General features: G+C 37.4%; 1 protein-coding gene across 1 annotated transcript; it reads left to right on the top strand.

Annotated features, from left to right (window-relative positions):
- Positions 1 to 8,242: 8,242 nt before the first annotated feature.
- Positions 8,243 to 14,339, top strand: LOC117328505 (ATP-dependent DNA helicase Q1-like). The gene is made up of 5 exons (XM_033886042.1): positions 8,243 to 8,256; positions 8,730 to 8,857; positions 10,687 to 10,725; positions 11,777 to 12,326; positions 13,177 to 14,339. Exons 1-5 carry the CDS (start codon positions 8,243 to 8,245, stop codon positions 13,994 to 13,996), a joined length of 1,551 nt encoding a protein of 516 aa, XP_033741933.1. The 3' UTR covers positions 13,997 to 14,339.
- The last annotated feature ends 605 nt before the right edge of the window (positions 14,340 to 14,944 follow it).

The following is a 14,944-nucleotide window of genomic DNA, read 5'->3' as shown; positions in this document are numbered from 1 at the left end:
ATCCTATCAAATCTCATATTGACTATTCAGTTTGCTCATTATCATATTTCATTGTTCCGGCCTGGTGATGGAAAAAAAAAATCATTACGGTTCGTATGAACATTGTGTTTCATTGTCTGGGAGATATCAACTGATATTAACGATGTCATTGGCGCCTAGACTGAAAAGATATAGCGTTGTTAACTATTGACAATACATTTATGCAGACTGCCTGATGATATTTACAATCCTTTGACATTCGGCTCATAATATACACCATCATAATTATAATTTGATCTGCCGTCGCGCGTCGGTCTTCTTCTCAAGACCCAGATATCGCAGAATGGTGTACAAAAGGTTCTTGAGCTGTTTTATCAAAATTGTTAATTTCATGGCCCCTGTGTGTCACATTCCCCCTGGGAAGGAGATAAATTTTACTATAGTTTATATAGGAAACTCATCACACATATTTTAGCATAATTTGTTTCATTTTCATTGAAAATTGGTTAGCATGTGGCCAGGGCTAACTTCTCTCAATGGCATATTACCGGAGAATGTCAAGGTCAACAACTTGTTATGGGGTCGAAAGAAGGTCAAAAATAAAATTATTAAATTGAGTATTTTGTTTCATTTCATATGAAAGAACATACCTAGTTCAATGAAACACAATGTGCATATTTTATTGTCATCAGATGAAAAATGGCAGTGCTCTTTTATCTATATACATATGAAGGCTTGATGTTTGGCACATCGTAACATGTATAGCTGGCTACAAATGTTCAATGCTTATCTTTGATCTTGACCTTCATTCAAGGTCACCGGGGTCAAATGATGGGTAAAAAAAAATCAAAATTCTTTCAAAATTATTAATTTTGGTCACATTTTAAAGAACCTGCTTTTTTTTAAATGAGTGTCGATGTATCAAGGTCAAATAATCAAAATGACGCAGATATGGCACTTTGAAAAAGAAATTCCTGCCAAAATTCAAAAATCACCCAAAACTGCACATACATATGAAGGCTGGATTTTTGGCATACAGATACATGTAGCATATGTGACTAGCTACAAATAGTATCTTTATCTTTGACCTTGACCTTCATTCACATTTTAAATAACCTGCTCTTATGAAGGTGTGTGCAAAGTTTCAAGGGCAAATTATCAAAAATGATGCAGATATGGCCCTTTGAAGAATGCTTTACTGCCAAAATTCAAAATTATCCATAAATTGCAATTCAATTGTTAGCTCACCTGATCCGAAGGAACTCCTGATGGGAATTGAACAAAATTTGACTGTTAGGAACATTATGGGGTGGGGACTAGAAATTATACAAATGGTGGGGCTGACCCCCTGGGGGCTGAGGGGTGGGTCAAAGTGGGTCAATTTGGCTTAATTGATATACACGACTTCTTCTCTGGAACTAAGCATTGGATATCGCTCATATTTATCTGGTAGCATACCTGTGGGGTAGGGATTCAAAATTGTACAAATGGTTGGTCTGATCTCCCGGGGGCAAGATAATGGGGCCAAAAGGGGTCATTTTGATGTAATTGATATAAACGACTCCTCTGAAACTAAGCAATGTATATCACCCATATTTCACTGGTAGCAGCCGTATGGGCTAGGATACAAAATTGTACAAATGGTGGGGCTTACCACCTAGGGGCCTGAGGGGCGGAGCCAAAAGGGGTCAGTTTGCTAAATTGATGTAAACAACTTCTTCTCTGGAACTAAGCAATGAATATCTCTCATAGTTTTCTGGTAGCATCGTTATGGGGTATGGATTCAAAATTGTACAAATGGTGGGGCTGACACCAGGGGCTGAAGGGTGGGGCCTAAAGGGGTCAATTTGGCTAAATTGATATAAACAATTAATTGTCTGGAAGAAGGCGATGGATTTCTATGATATTTGATTATTAGCATCCTTTTGGGTAAGGGATTCAAAATTGTAAAAATGGTAAAGTTTTCCCCACCATTGAAAAGTCAGCTGATCCCTGAATATCTCTAATTGATTTACTTAATTCAAAACTAGTATATTCAACTAGAATCTTTTTATTCAAATGTATAATTACACAGTTTGTTATATCTAACATATGAAAGCTTTGCTTGGATGCAGGGGCATTCAGTCTGAATCTAGCATACTTAGATGGATGGCTACAGGAGGAGGAGTAAGACATTTTATGCCTGAACATCTATAGTGCTGCTGGATTTAAGGCTGGGTGCCAATCCTTTATCTAAGCAATAGCTATTAACTGAGAACAAAATCTTTTTATAACTCTGTAACATAATCATAATTTGACAAAGGATATACTAGAACCTTATTACCTCCCTTTTCCACTAATTGTTAGTTCTTTTTATAATTACCTCCCTTTGACCACATATAAAATCAATATATTCATAAAAAAAATCATCTCCATTGACTTAATTTATATACATATTTCTTATACTTTTTCACTTTCAATTGTTTTAGTTTAATTCTACTATTGTTCTGTTTGTATTGGGGAAGACTTATATAGGCCAAGTCTGCTGTCTAACCCATTTGTATAAATGTTATACAATAAAATATGTTGAAATGAAATGAAGACTGATTACTTTTGTTTTATCTGTGAAACCATTCAGATCCCCACCCGATAATCATACATAGCCTTGCTGGGCATCAAGAGATCAAAATAATCCTGATGTAAAAATAGGCCCCTGGTTCTTTTCCCACCCCAAGGGACTTATTGTTTCTTTATACACAATCATATTGAATTGGTTTCAAATATGAAAGTTTTCTTCAATATTTTGCATGTAAAACACTGTATATTTATATACAGTACCTAATAGGCTAGTGTCTACATCTTGGTGGTAAATTGAAAAACAACAAATTACAAATCACAGTGGATTGTTTATATTGACATTGGATTTATTAAAATAAATGGAATTAATACCGTAATTGTCCTTCAAAAATGATGTCTTATGTTGAATAAAAAAGTAATAATTTTTAAAAGTCGTCAATCTAAATTTTGATATTATTCTAAGATCAAAATAGAAAGGAATAAGCATTTTTTTACAAGATATTGAAAGACATTGCACACTTTCAACAAAAAAGGAGCAGACACTCCTGTATTTTCAATACATATCGTGTGTTGTTATAGCGTATCTAAATGTATATCATATCGTTTCGACTTTTCTAATACCTGGGCCTAACACATACATGCAAATTTTGAACTACTTAAGTATAAAAGTTGGTTTAAAGTATGAATGTTAAAGACATGTTCCTAAGTAGAAGTTGGTTTGAAAACAATTAAAATGATTAACTTCTTAAGTAAAGGTTTGTTTGAAATTAGAAATGTTTAACTACTTAAGTAGAAGTTGGTTTGAAACTTGAAGATGGTTAAAACCATGTACATTGGAACAGTCTAAACCATTACATTCATCAGGACTGTGAAAACCATTTTGTCCAGTTGGTTTGACACACTTAAGTGGAAAGGTTTTATCATGTTGATATCAGTTTAATTTCTATTCTTGCTTTATTTCAAATATCTCCTTTTACATCTGACTAACGCCTCCTATAGTACTTTCAGTACTTTGATTTCATAATAAACACAGACATATTTTATATTATATTTAGATATTAATCTGGGAAATTTCCATAATTAAACCTCATTTTTGCTTTACGTAAGCTTTCTGATTAGATATGTAAATTTGAGGTGTGAAATTTCAGTTAGTACTGTAGCGGCCAGACTTTCAGTTAGTATTGGACTGTCAGTAAGCAGGGTAAGTCAGTGTAAATAAAACAAGACATATAATTGATTAGTGTTTATGTATGTGTCATTGTTCTAATCTACATCACCGCGTCAAGGTAGGTGTTCATGTATGTGTCAGTGTTCTAATCTACGTCATCTCGTCAATGTTGATGTTCATGTTTGTTCCATTGTTCTAATCTACATCACCGCGTTAAAGTAGGTGTTCATGTATGTGTCATTGTTCTAATCTACATCACCGCGTCAAGGTAGGTGTTCATGTTTGTTCCAGTGTTCTAATCTACATCATGTAATGTCTTCCTAGCCCTATTTCTTGGTTTAAAGTTCCAAGTCACATAGTTTGTTACACGCTTTTGTGCTTAAATTTACTGGAGAACACATCTCTAAATTCGTTAACAACATTTTCTATTGTAAACTACGGTATGAATAGCCCTGACATTTAATGTGTTTAAAAAGTTAATGAGGCAGTATATGTGTAGAATATAAGTTATTGACTTGCTTATAAATAGTATACACATACCTCTTTTAAATTATTGACTTGCTTATAAATAGTATACACATACCTCTTTTAAAATATATCTTTTGCTTAGGTGAATGGCTAACGGACAGGAACAGACTACCAGAGTGTGTTAAGCCGTACTGCAGAGTACGTGGAGAGTTAACCTTTAACAAAGGCTTACATTGTACTTCTGAAGGGTGAACGACCAATCGCAACTTCTCGTACAATTCCGTCAAAGCTCGGAATCATATCTCGAACGTAGGCCGGCGCAGTGATATGTTGTGAATGTCAACATTTCCTTCGCCGGATGTAACTGGTTCACTCGGTCCGAGATACTTCCGCAAAACAGGGCGAGTACAAAACCCGGAATGCACTCAGGCGTGAAGAGATTTTTGTTGATTTATTGTGTTTATTAGGTCATAATTCCGTTATTACTGAATGGATTTTTGTTCGGATACCAGACGTAAACGGGTTGATTTATCCCCTTTAAAATGATATAAGTTATATATAACAGTATCAAAAATTAGATGTGAAAGTGGTGGCCGGAATGAACCCATATGGAATAAAAATGTCGATATTTACAACTGTTTTCGTTATAATAAATACCCATATCTCAAATATTACTGAACAGATTTTTGTTCGGGAACCACACAAAACGGAGAATTTATTACTCTTTCACATGATATAAACTGTTTGAATACATGTTCGATATTACTTTCAAAAGTGGTGGCCGGAATGAATTGATGTGGTGTGAAAAAATAGCAAAATCGTCAAAGTTACATGTAATATTTCCATCTTTATTGGTCCATATCTCTTTCATTACTTAACCGATTTCTGTTCGGGACACACTCTAGACAAGATAATTTTATAGGCTTTAAGCTGATATAACTTTTATTAATATTCATTACAAATTCGGTGCAAAAGTGGTGGCCGGAATGAACCTAGGTGAAATTCACGGACGCCATTTTACAAGTATGTCCAAGCCGATAGCACACTACGTCTATACTAAAACAACAAATAGGCCTACACGGTACACCGGTCACCATGACCAGGTAACTGGCGGCTCGTTCACACCTTGATGAATATAATTAATCTTTAGATGAGCTTACGCTGGCCGACGACTGTTAACTAGGAAGCCAATTATATACTACTTATAAGATAATCCAGTCCAGCTTGCGGATTAAGAGAAGATGTAACTGATCGGTTATCACATATAATTGGTTTTTAATTGATTTGTTTGTGACTTTTGTAAGTGGCCAATGAAATGGTTCATTTCTATAATTCTAAACTGTGTTCACCCACGTGTACAGGTCAAGTAGTATAAATAGATGTACCAAAATGATTAATCCACATGGTTTGATTAATCCACAATATTTACATATTGCTTTACTAGTGCTCCAATACTTTAGTGCTCATAATGTCAACCCTTATCGCCGGTCATTCACAGGCCAAGTACTTTCATAAGTACTTGCGTCCGAGTGATGATATCTTCGTTGTCTCTCGCAGTGGCTACCGTGTTGAGGAGATGTGGGACGAGATAGAAGAGTTAGCACCCAATTTTGACATTATTGTCTTACATTGTGGTGCTAATAACCTTCACAATGACTCCGTTGCCATCGTCCTCAACCGGTTTCAGCTACTGTGTGAGAGGGTTTGGTCAGCTTCCCCGTTGACCCAGATAGCGATATCTGGTTTGTTACCCCGCGTAGAGTCCAGATGGGAGGACGCACCCCAGAGACCACATTTCATCGCGAACGTCAACATGAAGGCCCGAGAGATCAACGATTCCCTGAGGACGCTGGCAGACATGATAGAAAAGCTCCATTACATCCCTCATCCGAACTTCACCCGCAGCGGAAAGATTGACGGACAGCTACTAAGTAGAGATGGTCTCCACCTGAGTTTCAAGGGAACCGATCGTGTCATCAACGACCTCCTCGCCGGAATTGCCCACATCAGAACTACGCCAGCCAATACTCGACCCACTACGCCATCCCCTACTCCAACCACTACTCGATCAACCACTACTCCATCCCAGACTCCAGCCACTACTCCAGCCACTACTCCATCCCAGACTCGACCCCCTACTCGATCAACCACTACTCCATCCCAGACTCCAGCAACTACTCCAACCACTACTCCATCCCAGACTCCAGCCACTACTCCAGCCACTACTCCATCCCAGACTCCAGCAACTACTCCATCCCAGACTCCAGCAACTACTCCAACCACTACTCCATCCCAGACTCCAGCAACTACTCCAACCACTACTCCATCCCAGACTCGACCCCCTACTCGATCAACCACTACTCCATCCCAGACTCAAGCCACTACTCCAGCCACTACTCCATCCCAGACTCCAGCAACTACTCCAACCACTACTCCAACCCAGACTCGACCCCCTACTCGATCAACCACTACTCCAACCCAGACTCGACCCCCTACTCGATCAACCACTACTCCAACCCAGACTCGACCCCCTACTCGATCAACCACTACTCCAACCCAGACTCGATCCCCTACTCGATCAACCACTACTCCATCTGATACTCCAACCACTACTCCAACCACTACTCGATCAACCACTACTCCATCCCAGACTCCAGCAACTACCCAGACTCCGTACCTTACCGCACTTCTCTCTCTGCCACCCGTTCATGTAGATGTCGAACCAACCACTACTCCAACCACTACCCCATGTGATACTCCAGCCACTACTCCATGTGATACTCCAACCACTACTCCAACCACTACTCCAGCCAGTACTCCAGCCAGTACTCCATCACAGACTCCAGCCACTACTCCATCCCAGACTCCAGCCACTACTCCAACCACTACTCCATCCCAGACTCGACCCCCTACTCGATCAACATCTACTCCATGTGATACTCCAGCAACTACTCCAACCACTACTCGATCAACCACTACTCCATGTGATACTCCAACCACTACTCCAACCACTACCCCATGTGATACTCCAGCCACTACCCCATGTGATACTCCAGCCACTACTCCATGTGATACTCCAACCACTACTCCAACCACTACTCCAGCCAGTACTCCAGCCAGTACTCCATCACAGACTCCAGCCACTACTCCATCCCAGACTCCAGCCACTACTCCAACCACTACTCCATTCCAGACTCGACCCCCTACTCGATCAACCACTACTCCATCTGATACTCCAACCACTACTCGATCAACCACTACTCCATCCACTACTCGATCAACCACTACTCCATGTGAGACTCCAGCAACTACTCCAACTTTAAGTCGTCGACAAAAGAAAAACCGGACAAGACAGCTTCGGAAATCGGTGAGTAAACCAAAGGTCGCTAAGTCTGTAAGTAAAACGAAGATTACTAGGTCGGTAAGTATACCCGAGTCGGAACAACTTCTTGTAGGCGGTGGTGTGCAGGTTTATGACACCAGCATCAATATAACAACTGATACCATAGTTAGCATCCTTAAAGATCCTATCACAGATAGAGTTTCGAATATACCACCGGTTAAACCTAAGGGAGGTGAGTGCTACTTAGTTCAATGTAAGAATCCAGACGACTGGAAATGTGATCAGTACCAATGGATCAATAACGGTAGTTCCAATATTTCAGTGAAAGGAGAGATTGATGTATGTCTAAGTCGTAAGTATTTCAAAATTAAGACTGATGCTAGTTGCAACAAAGGTGGCGGTGGTAGGAATCGTAAAGGTAGAAAAAGGGATTTAGGTAACGCCAATTTTGTCCGTAAAGGTTTTTCTTTATCGTCAAACCCAAATCTGGTTTTAGTCGTATATGAGGGTGACCATACAGAGTATTCCCCTCTTCCACATGGTAATAGTAAGAGTAGTAATACAGAGTTTGTTCGGACATGTCCTTCCGTGCTAAATGATATCAAGAAAATGTCAGAAAATGGTTCGTCCCCTTCAGGAAATTTTCGATAGACAGTGTACAAATAGCAACGTAGAAAGTGGCGAGTATATAGGGGTTCTTAATGCTAGGAATGTAAGACAAATCAAGTATGCCGCAGAAAAGGTAAGAGAAACTAAACAGCTTACTAGGGATGAAATCTATAATTTGGTTTTACTTGCTCATCACTTGGATGGTTTTGTACACGAGATTAAAGTGTATCCTGACTTAGTAACTATTCTTGGTTTACCAGAAATTTTTGAGGTTTTCAACCAATTGTTAGATTTAGACGATAGCTCAGTAACAATGTGTTTAGGGTATGACACAACTTTTAATCTAGGTGATTTTTATGTAACACCAGTCATTTTCCAACATATCCTTTTTGAAAACAAACCTAACATTCCATTAGCATTTTTGGTACATGAAAGGAAATTTCAAAAATGTCACGAGCGATTGTTTGATTATCTTTGTGAAAAAGTTCCAAAACTTTTGAAAAAGAATATTCCAATTATAACAGATAGAGAAAAGGGTGTTTCTAATGCAATTAAAAAGGTGTTACCAAATTGTACTAATCTGTTCTGCTGGAATCATATTAAAAGAGACTTTAAATACTGGTTACAAAAGAATCACGCAGATAGTTCTGAGATAGCTATTTATTTACAAGATTTAACTAGAATTCTTCAGTCAAACGAGGAAGACTTTGACGACACAGTCCAACTTCGCACAGGTAAGTGGTCCCAATTAGCGCTAAACTACTTCAACAACCATCTCCAGAATGACATCAAATTACATGCTGCAAAGTGGAACATTCAACAGTTCAATGGTTTGTATAATCCGCTCTCAGGTATTACAAATAATGCGTCAGAAAGTATCAACGCTGTCTTAAAAACTCACGTGAAAGGTAAGGAATTACCCGTCGATATTTTAACATTAAGTTTACAGTTGCTACAGTATAGATATTTTTATAACATTCAAACTGGAATGGCAGGAATAGGACAATACAAACTTTTAGATAAATTTTTATATGCTAAGATTCCAAAAGATGAAATTGTCATACCCAAAAAACTTTTAAACCCCGATGAAATCGTAGACTTTGTCAAAGGTAATTTAAAAGACGAGTCTTTTATAAACTTATTAGAACCTACTTCTAACGAAAACGGTAAAACAGTAGCAAGCCAAGTCAGTGAATCAGTTCAAGAACCTAATGTTAGTGAATCTAAAGAAGTAGACATATCAAACGATCTAAAAACCGACAAACAACAAATAACTGATAATATTCAAGAAGGTTTAGAAAATAAAAGTCAACCATCAAATAAAAATCTGTCTCAGGTATGTTTAGCTAGATTAGTTTTAGAAAATAATGGTGTCACTTTTGTTGAAAATCAAAAAGCGTTCGTTGTATGTGGGAACAACAATTCTAAATATGCAGTTACATTATATCCAAAGGAAACTTGTCAATGTCCGTCTACTGGAACTTGTTACCATATCATGGCTGCTAGAATGAAAATGGGGGATGAAATTGTAGACAGTAAAAGAACCGTTAGTTTAAAACAGTTATCTAAAAACAGTTTAAAAAGAAACGATAAAAAATCAGGCAGAAAAAAACCCAGATGTAACGATTATGATAGGGATGTACTTGCGGCACCTGATTCGGTTACTCTTAATCAAGATAATGCTACAATAATGGTAGATAGTACGCCACCTAAAACGCCAAAATCTACGAAAAAACTAGGTCCATCAAAAACTCCTATTCAACAAATAAAGACTCCTACAAATCAATCTATTAAAAAGGAAACCTTAAGTCCTGTAAAAAAGGAAACCACGTGTTCAGTTAGAAGATTCTGATACATGTAATATTAGCGAAGATAATGTACAACTTGTTAAAAAACGTAAAGTCGCTACAAAACCCATGGGTAAATAACTTAAATGAAAGCCATAAACTTAAAATTTCCAATAAAGAATGGATTTGTTCTGATATTATAAATGAAGTACAATCAATAATGTCTAAACAATTTCCTGGTTTGAATGGTTTTCAGTTGACAAACTTAGCTCCAGTATATTCAAATAAATGCAAATGGAAAAACCAAATAGCTTTTCAATCTGTAGTTTCACCTTCTGTTCAAATTCACCATAATGGAAGAGACCACTGGGTTACAAGTTTTCAAACAAGTAATGGGGATATATCCGTTCTAGACAGTTTAGCATCAAAAGAAAATCATACAGTTAACACTCCGTCAATCGAACTTCAGCTTTGTAGTATTTACGGTAATAATAAAAGTAGTATCCCAGTCAAAATTTTAGATGTACAGGATCAAAATAATGGCTACGATTGTGGGCTTTTTGCAATAGCTAATATGGTAGAATTTTGTTTTAAAGGTAATTCATTCAAACAAAAAACTAATTTCATTGAAAATCAAATGCGGGATCACTTAATTTGGTGTTTAGATAAAGGTTATTTCATGCCGTTTCCACAGTTCGTTAAAATAGCATCACAACTAAAAAAGGCAAGTAATAACAGTATCACAATAAATTGTAGTTGTTCTTGTGGGTTTCCAGATTGGATGGATGAGATGATTGGCTGTGACTGGAGAACAGGTAGGGTACATTGTAAAACGTGGAAACATAAAGAGTGTGCAAATCTTAGAGATTCAGAAGAAGACTGGTTATGTTCCGATCACCGTAGGTTTTAAAAATTCAAAAATAATTTAAATAAAACAATAAAGCAAAAATATACTGACTCTATGAAAATAAAAGAATAAAAAAAAAAAAAAAAAAAAATGGGCTCTTAAGTAGAACTGCGTCCACGTCGCAGAGCCTGGTAACATTCTAACAGAATGGCTAAAAGTTCTACAGGTAATTTTTCCTTGCTCGAGTTACTTCCCTTGTATTAAAGAACGAGCATGTAGCTTGTGTTGTTTTTACATTCACCTTTTGTTCAAAATGGCGTCCGTGAATTTCACCTAGATTCATTCCGGCCACCACTTTTGCACCGAATTTGTAATGAATATTAATAAAAGTTATATCAGCTTAAAGCCTATAAAATTATCTTGTCTAGAGTGTGTCCCGAACAGAAATCGGTTAAGTAATGAAAGAGATATGGACCAATAAAGATGAAAATTTACATGTAACTTTGACGATTTTGCTATTTTTTCACACCACATCAATTCATTCCGGCCACCACTTTTGAAAGTAATATCGAACATGTATTCAAACAGTTTATATCATGTGAAAGAGTAATAAATTCTCCGTTTTTGTGTGGTTCCCGAACAAAAATCTGTTCAGTAATATTTGAGATATGGGTATTTATTATAACGAAAACAGTTGTAAATATCGACATTTTTATTCCATATGGGTTCATTCCGGCCACCACTTTCACTTCTAATTTTTGATACTGTTAAATATAACTTATATCATTTTAAAGGGGATAAATCAACCCGTTTACGTCTGGTATCCGAACAAAAATCCATTCAGTAATAGCGGAGATATGTCCTAATAAACACAATAAATCAACAAAAATCTCTTCACGCCTGAGTGCATTCCGGGTTTTGTCCTCACCCCGCAAAACAACATCTACGCTCATCGAAGCGGTGCCTCGGAAAGTCATCGAGGGTATCTACGACACAACAACAACAACAACAACATGGCTAATTTCCCACGTGTTTGGAGTTCGCAAAAGCGAAACTGAAACTAGATTACGATCTGAAGGATAAACAGATAGATACACTCAGAAACGTGTTTATCGGGTCAGATTGCGTGTCTGTACTTCCCACGGGCTATGGGAAAAGCGTCATCTTTCAGTTGTTGCCGTTTTTGTTGCAACGGAAACGTCAACTGCAAACACCAGCGATCGTTATAGTTGTAACCCCTTTAAGCTCCATCATGGAAGATCAGGTGTACAGTTTAAGAGACAAGGGTATCAAAGCATGCTTTTTAAATATTGATGGAAAACATGCGTCTACATACACTGATGACAAAGTTAGTGATGACGATGATGATGATGACGATGATTCATGTGATATAAAGTTGCCTAAGTCTGTGTCCATGAATGACATCAAGAGAGGAAATTATAATTTGATATACGCACATCCGGAGACGTTAATCAATAGTAAGACATGTTCCTCTATTCTCCGATCTTCCGTGTACCAGGCAAACGTGGGGGCAGTTGTAATCGACGAGGTACATATGATTACAGAATGGTGAGTGAAAATCAACAAGAGCTTAAAATTCAAATTTTGTATTTAATATCGTAATGTCATCAATATAAAAATATGTAATACCTTCAGTCTGTCCATAATGGAGCTAATATGGGTTACAACTAGATCAGATCATTCTGTACACTGAGACGTAGAATAAAGGCTTATGGAGACATTAATTACATTTATTACATAACACATGCCATTTGAGGTGCATTAAAGGGGTGCATTAAAAACGATGAAGCACACGTACATTAAACATGCAAATGAGCCTGGTCACTGTGGGAACAATATTGTGACGTCATATATAAATGACGTCACGCTATTGTCTCAGTAGTGAAAATGGGGCTTCCGTTAATCGTCGCTATATAGAAGAGAAGCATTGAGAATACATCAGTAAGCATGTTTTTCGAGTTATAAATAGAATCTAGCACTCATGTTTATGTCATATTGAATTTATTGAACTCGTTTAAGGTGCATTAAAGGGGTGCATTAAAAACGATGAAGCACACGTACATTTAACATGCAAATGAGCCTGGTCACTGGGAACACTATTGTGACGTCATATATAAATGACGTCACGTTATTGTACATGACGTCACGCTATTGTCTCAGTAATGAAATTGGGGCTTCCGTTAATCGTTGCTATACATGTATAGAGGAGAAGCATTGAGAATACATCAGTAAACATGTTTCTCGAGTTATATAATAAATAGAATCTAGAATTTATTGAACTCGTTTATTAATTTCATATGAAAATAATACACTTGTGCAATAAATTCAATATGACATGAACACTCGTGCTAGATCCTCTATGTAATTATCTATATCCGTGCTATCTCTTTATCTTCAGGGGAGAGAATTTCAGACCCGCTTTTAAAAAACTGGGTGAAACAACATGCATTTTCCCAGAGGCTGCACACCTGGCACTTACCGCCACAGCAACACCAAAGAAAATAAACGAACTATGTAAAATATTACAATACCAGCAGCCTCAGGTGGTCACTGTCAATCCCGACAGACCAAACATCTTTTTAAATATTGAAAAAAGGCTACCAAATCTCCACAAATTTGAAAAATTGGACAAAATAATTGAACCTATTGCCGACGGACTGAAGACTCAATTAGGAATCTTTCCTGTAACAATTGTGTATATGGAGAGCTTAGAAGCTCTCAGTTACTGTTATCAGTATATATCGTACTGCCTTCAGGAGTTACAATACAGTGGTGAACAACTTCCTGAGAACCGGATCTTCGGTCAGTACCACAAAGACTACACTGACGATATGAAAAGACACATAGTCACTGAACTTACAAAGGAAAATCCTAAAATTAGACTCGTTCTGGCCACAGTTGCATTAGGTATGGGTTTAAATGCACCGTCAATATCACAGATCATTCACTGTAGACCACCAACTACCATTGAATGCTATATGCAGGAAATCGGCCGTGCTGGGAGAAATGGTCAGCCAGCTAGTGCCCTTCTTTACTACAACAACAGTGACATTTCAAAGGCTCGAAAAGGCATGTCTGACGAAATGATAAACTATTGTAAAAATGAAACCTCATGTTCTCGTACATTTTTGGTGCAGTATTTTGGGTTTGAACAAGTGCTTTTCAACAAATCACCTGTTGAATGTTGTTCAAACTGTAAAAAGCTGATATGGGACTGAATAGCAGCTGAACACTTCAATAGATGTAACCTATACACTGTACATAGTAAGGAAAAAAACATGTACACTTATCCTATTTTAGGATGATAGTGATGAACTATAGAGCTAAACAGTAATGCTGTTAGCCTTTACTCTCTGTCCAGCTTGTTTGATCAATAGACTTTTTGGCAATTATTTTCCTCTGAAATTTTGCATCCTGACATTACAATACATATATACATTATTGTATATATAGTGTATATGCATACCATATTTATCCTGCAATAATCCCAGGGGTCCAACACCTAAACTCTTGACTCAAAGTAGGGGGTGGGCTTATTACAATACAATGAAATAGCACTTGTAAGCATTTCTACTGAAATGTATTTCACATGGGTGGGCTTATTACACGGTATGGGCTTATTGTTGGATAAATATGATGTATCTGTTATTGCGAATAATGACGTCAAAACCCTGAAATTTTACTTGTCTCCTATAAGAAAATGTTATTAAAATTGGTTGGATATTTTCTCAAATGATCACCAAAAAAACCATTTACTGAACAATCTACATTCGTGTATGACTAAAACCCGCAACAGATTGACTATTCATCATCACTGTCAGATTTGTCACTGTCCTCATGGATAGCAGGCAGATCTCTTAACAACCTCTTTATAGTGTTTTTAATGATGCCTTTGAAATGACTTCTGTGAAAATCGAATGGAGAACGCTTGACTTTCTGTTGCAACTGACGTCCACCATGAATACTCCAAATATCCAATTTCTGTAGTGTTTTCAACAGAGCACTTGTGTCATCTGACCTACTACGGACCTTGTGTGTTGACTTCAGGTTCTTTACCTTTGTCTGCTCGTCAAAGGCATCACACACACTCGCTATTACTGGTGCTGCCCTGGTGACATTAACAATAGCCTTCTCGGTTTTGTTAGCACCCAGGCCACGAATAAGTT

The sequence above is a fragment of the Pecten maximus genome, chromosome 5 (genome assembly GCF_902652985.1).
Source record: "Pecten maximus chromosome 5, xPecMax1.1, whole genome shotgun sequence".
Lineage (NCBI taxonomy): Eukaryota > Metazoa > Mollusca > Bivalvia > Pectinida > Pectinidae > Pecten > Pecten maximus.
This window is presented reverse-complemented; position numbering and strand designations above follow the sequence as displayed.

Bases quoted from the DNA above. Each gene is read 5' to 3' on its own strand.
- LOC117328505 (XM_033886042.1), top strand. The intron at 10,726-11,776 runs GTAGGGTACATT...AACAACATGGCT, and splicing joins TGGCTGTGACTGGAGAACAG to AATTTCCCACGTGTTTGGAG. The intron at 12,327-13,176 runs GTGAGTGAAAAT...CTTTATCTTCAG, and splicing joins GTACATATGATTACAGAATG to GGGAGAGAATTTCAGACCCG.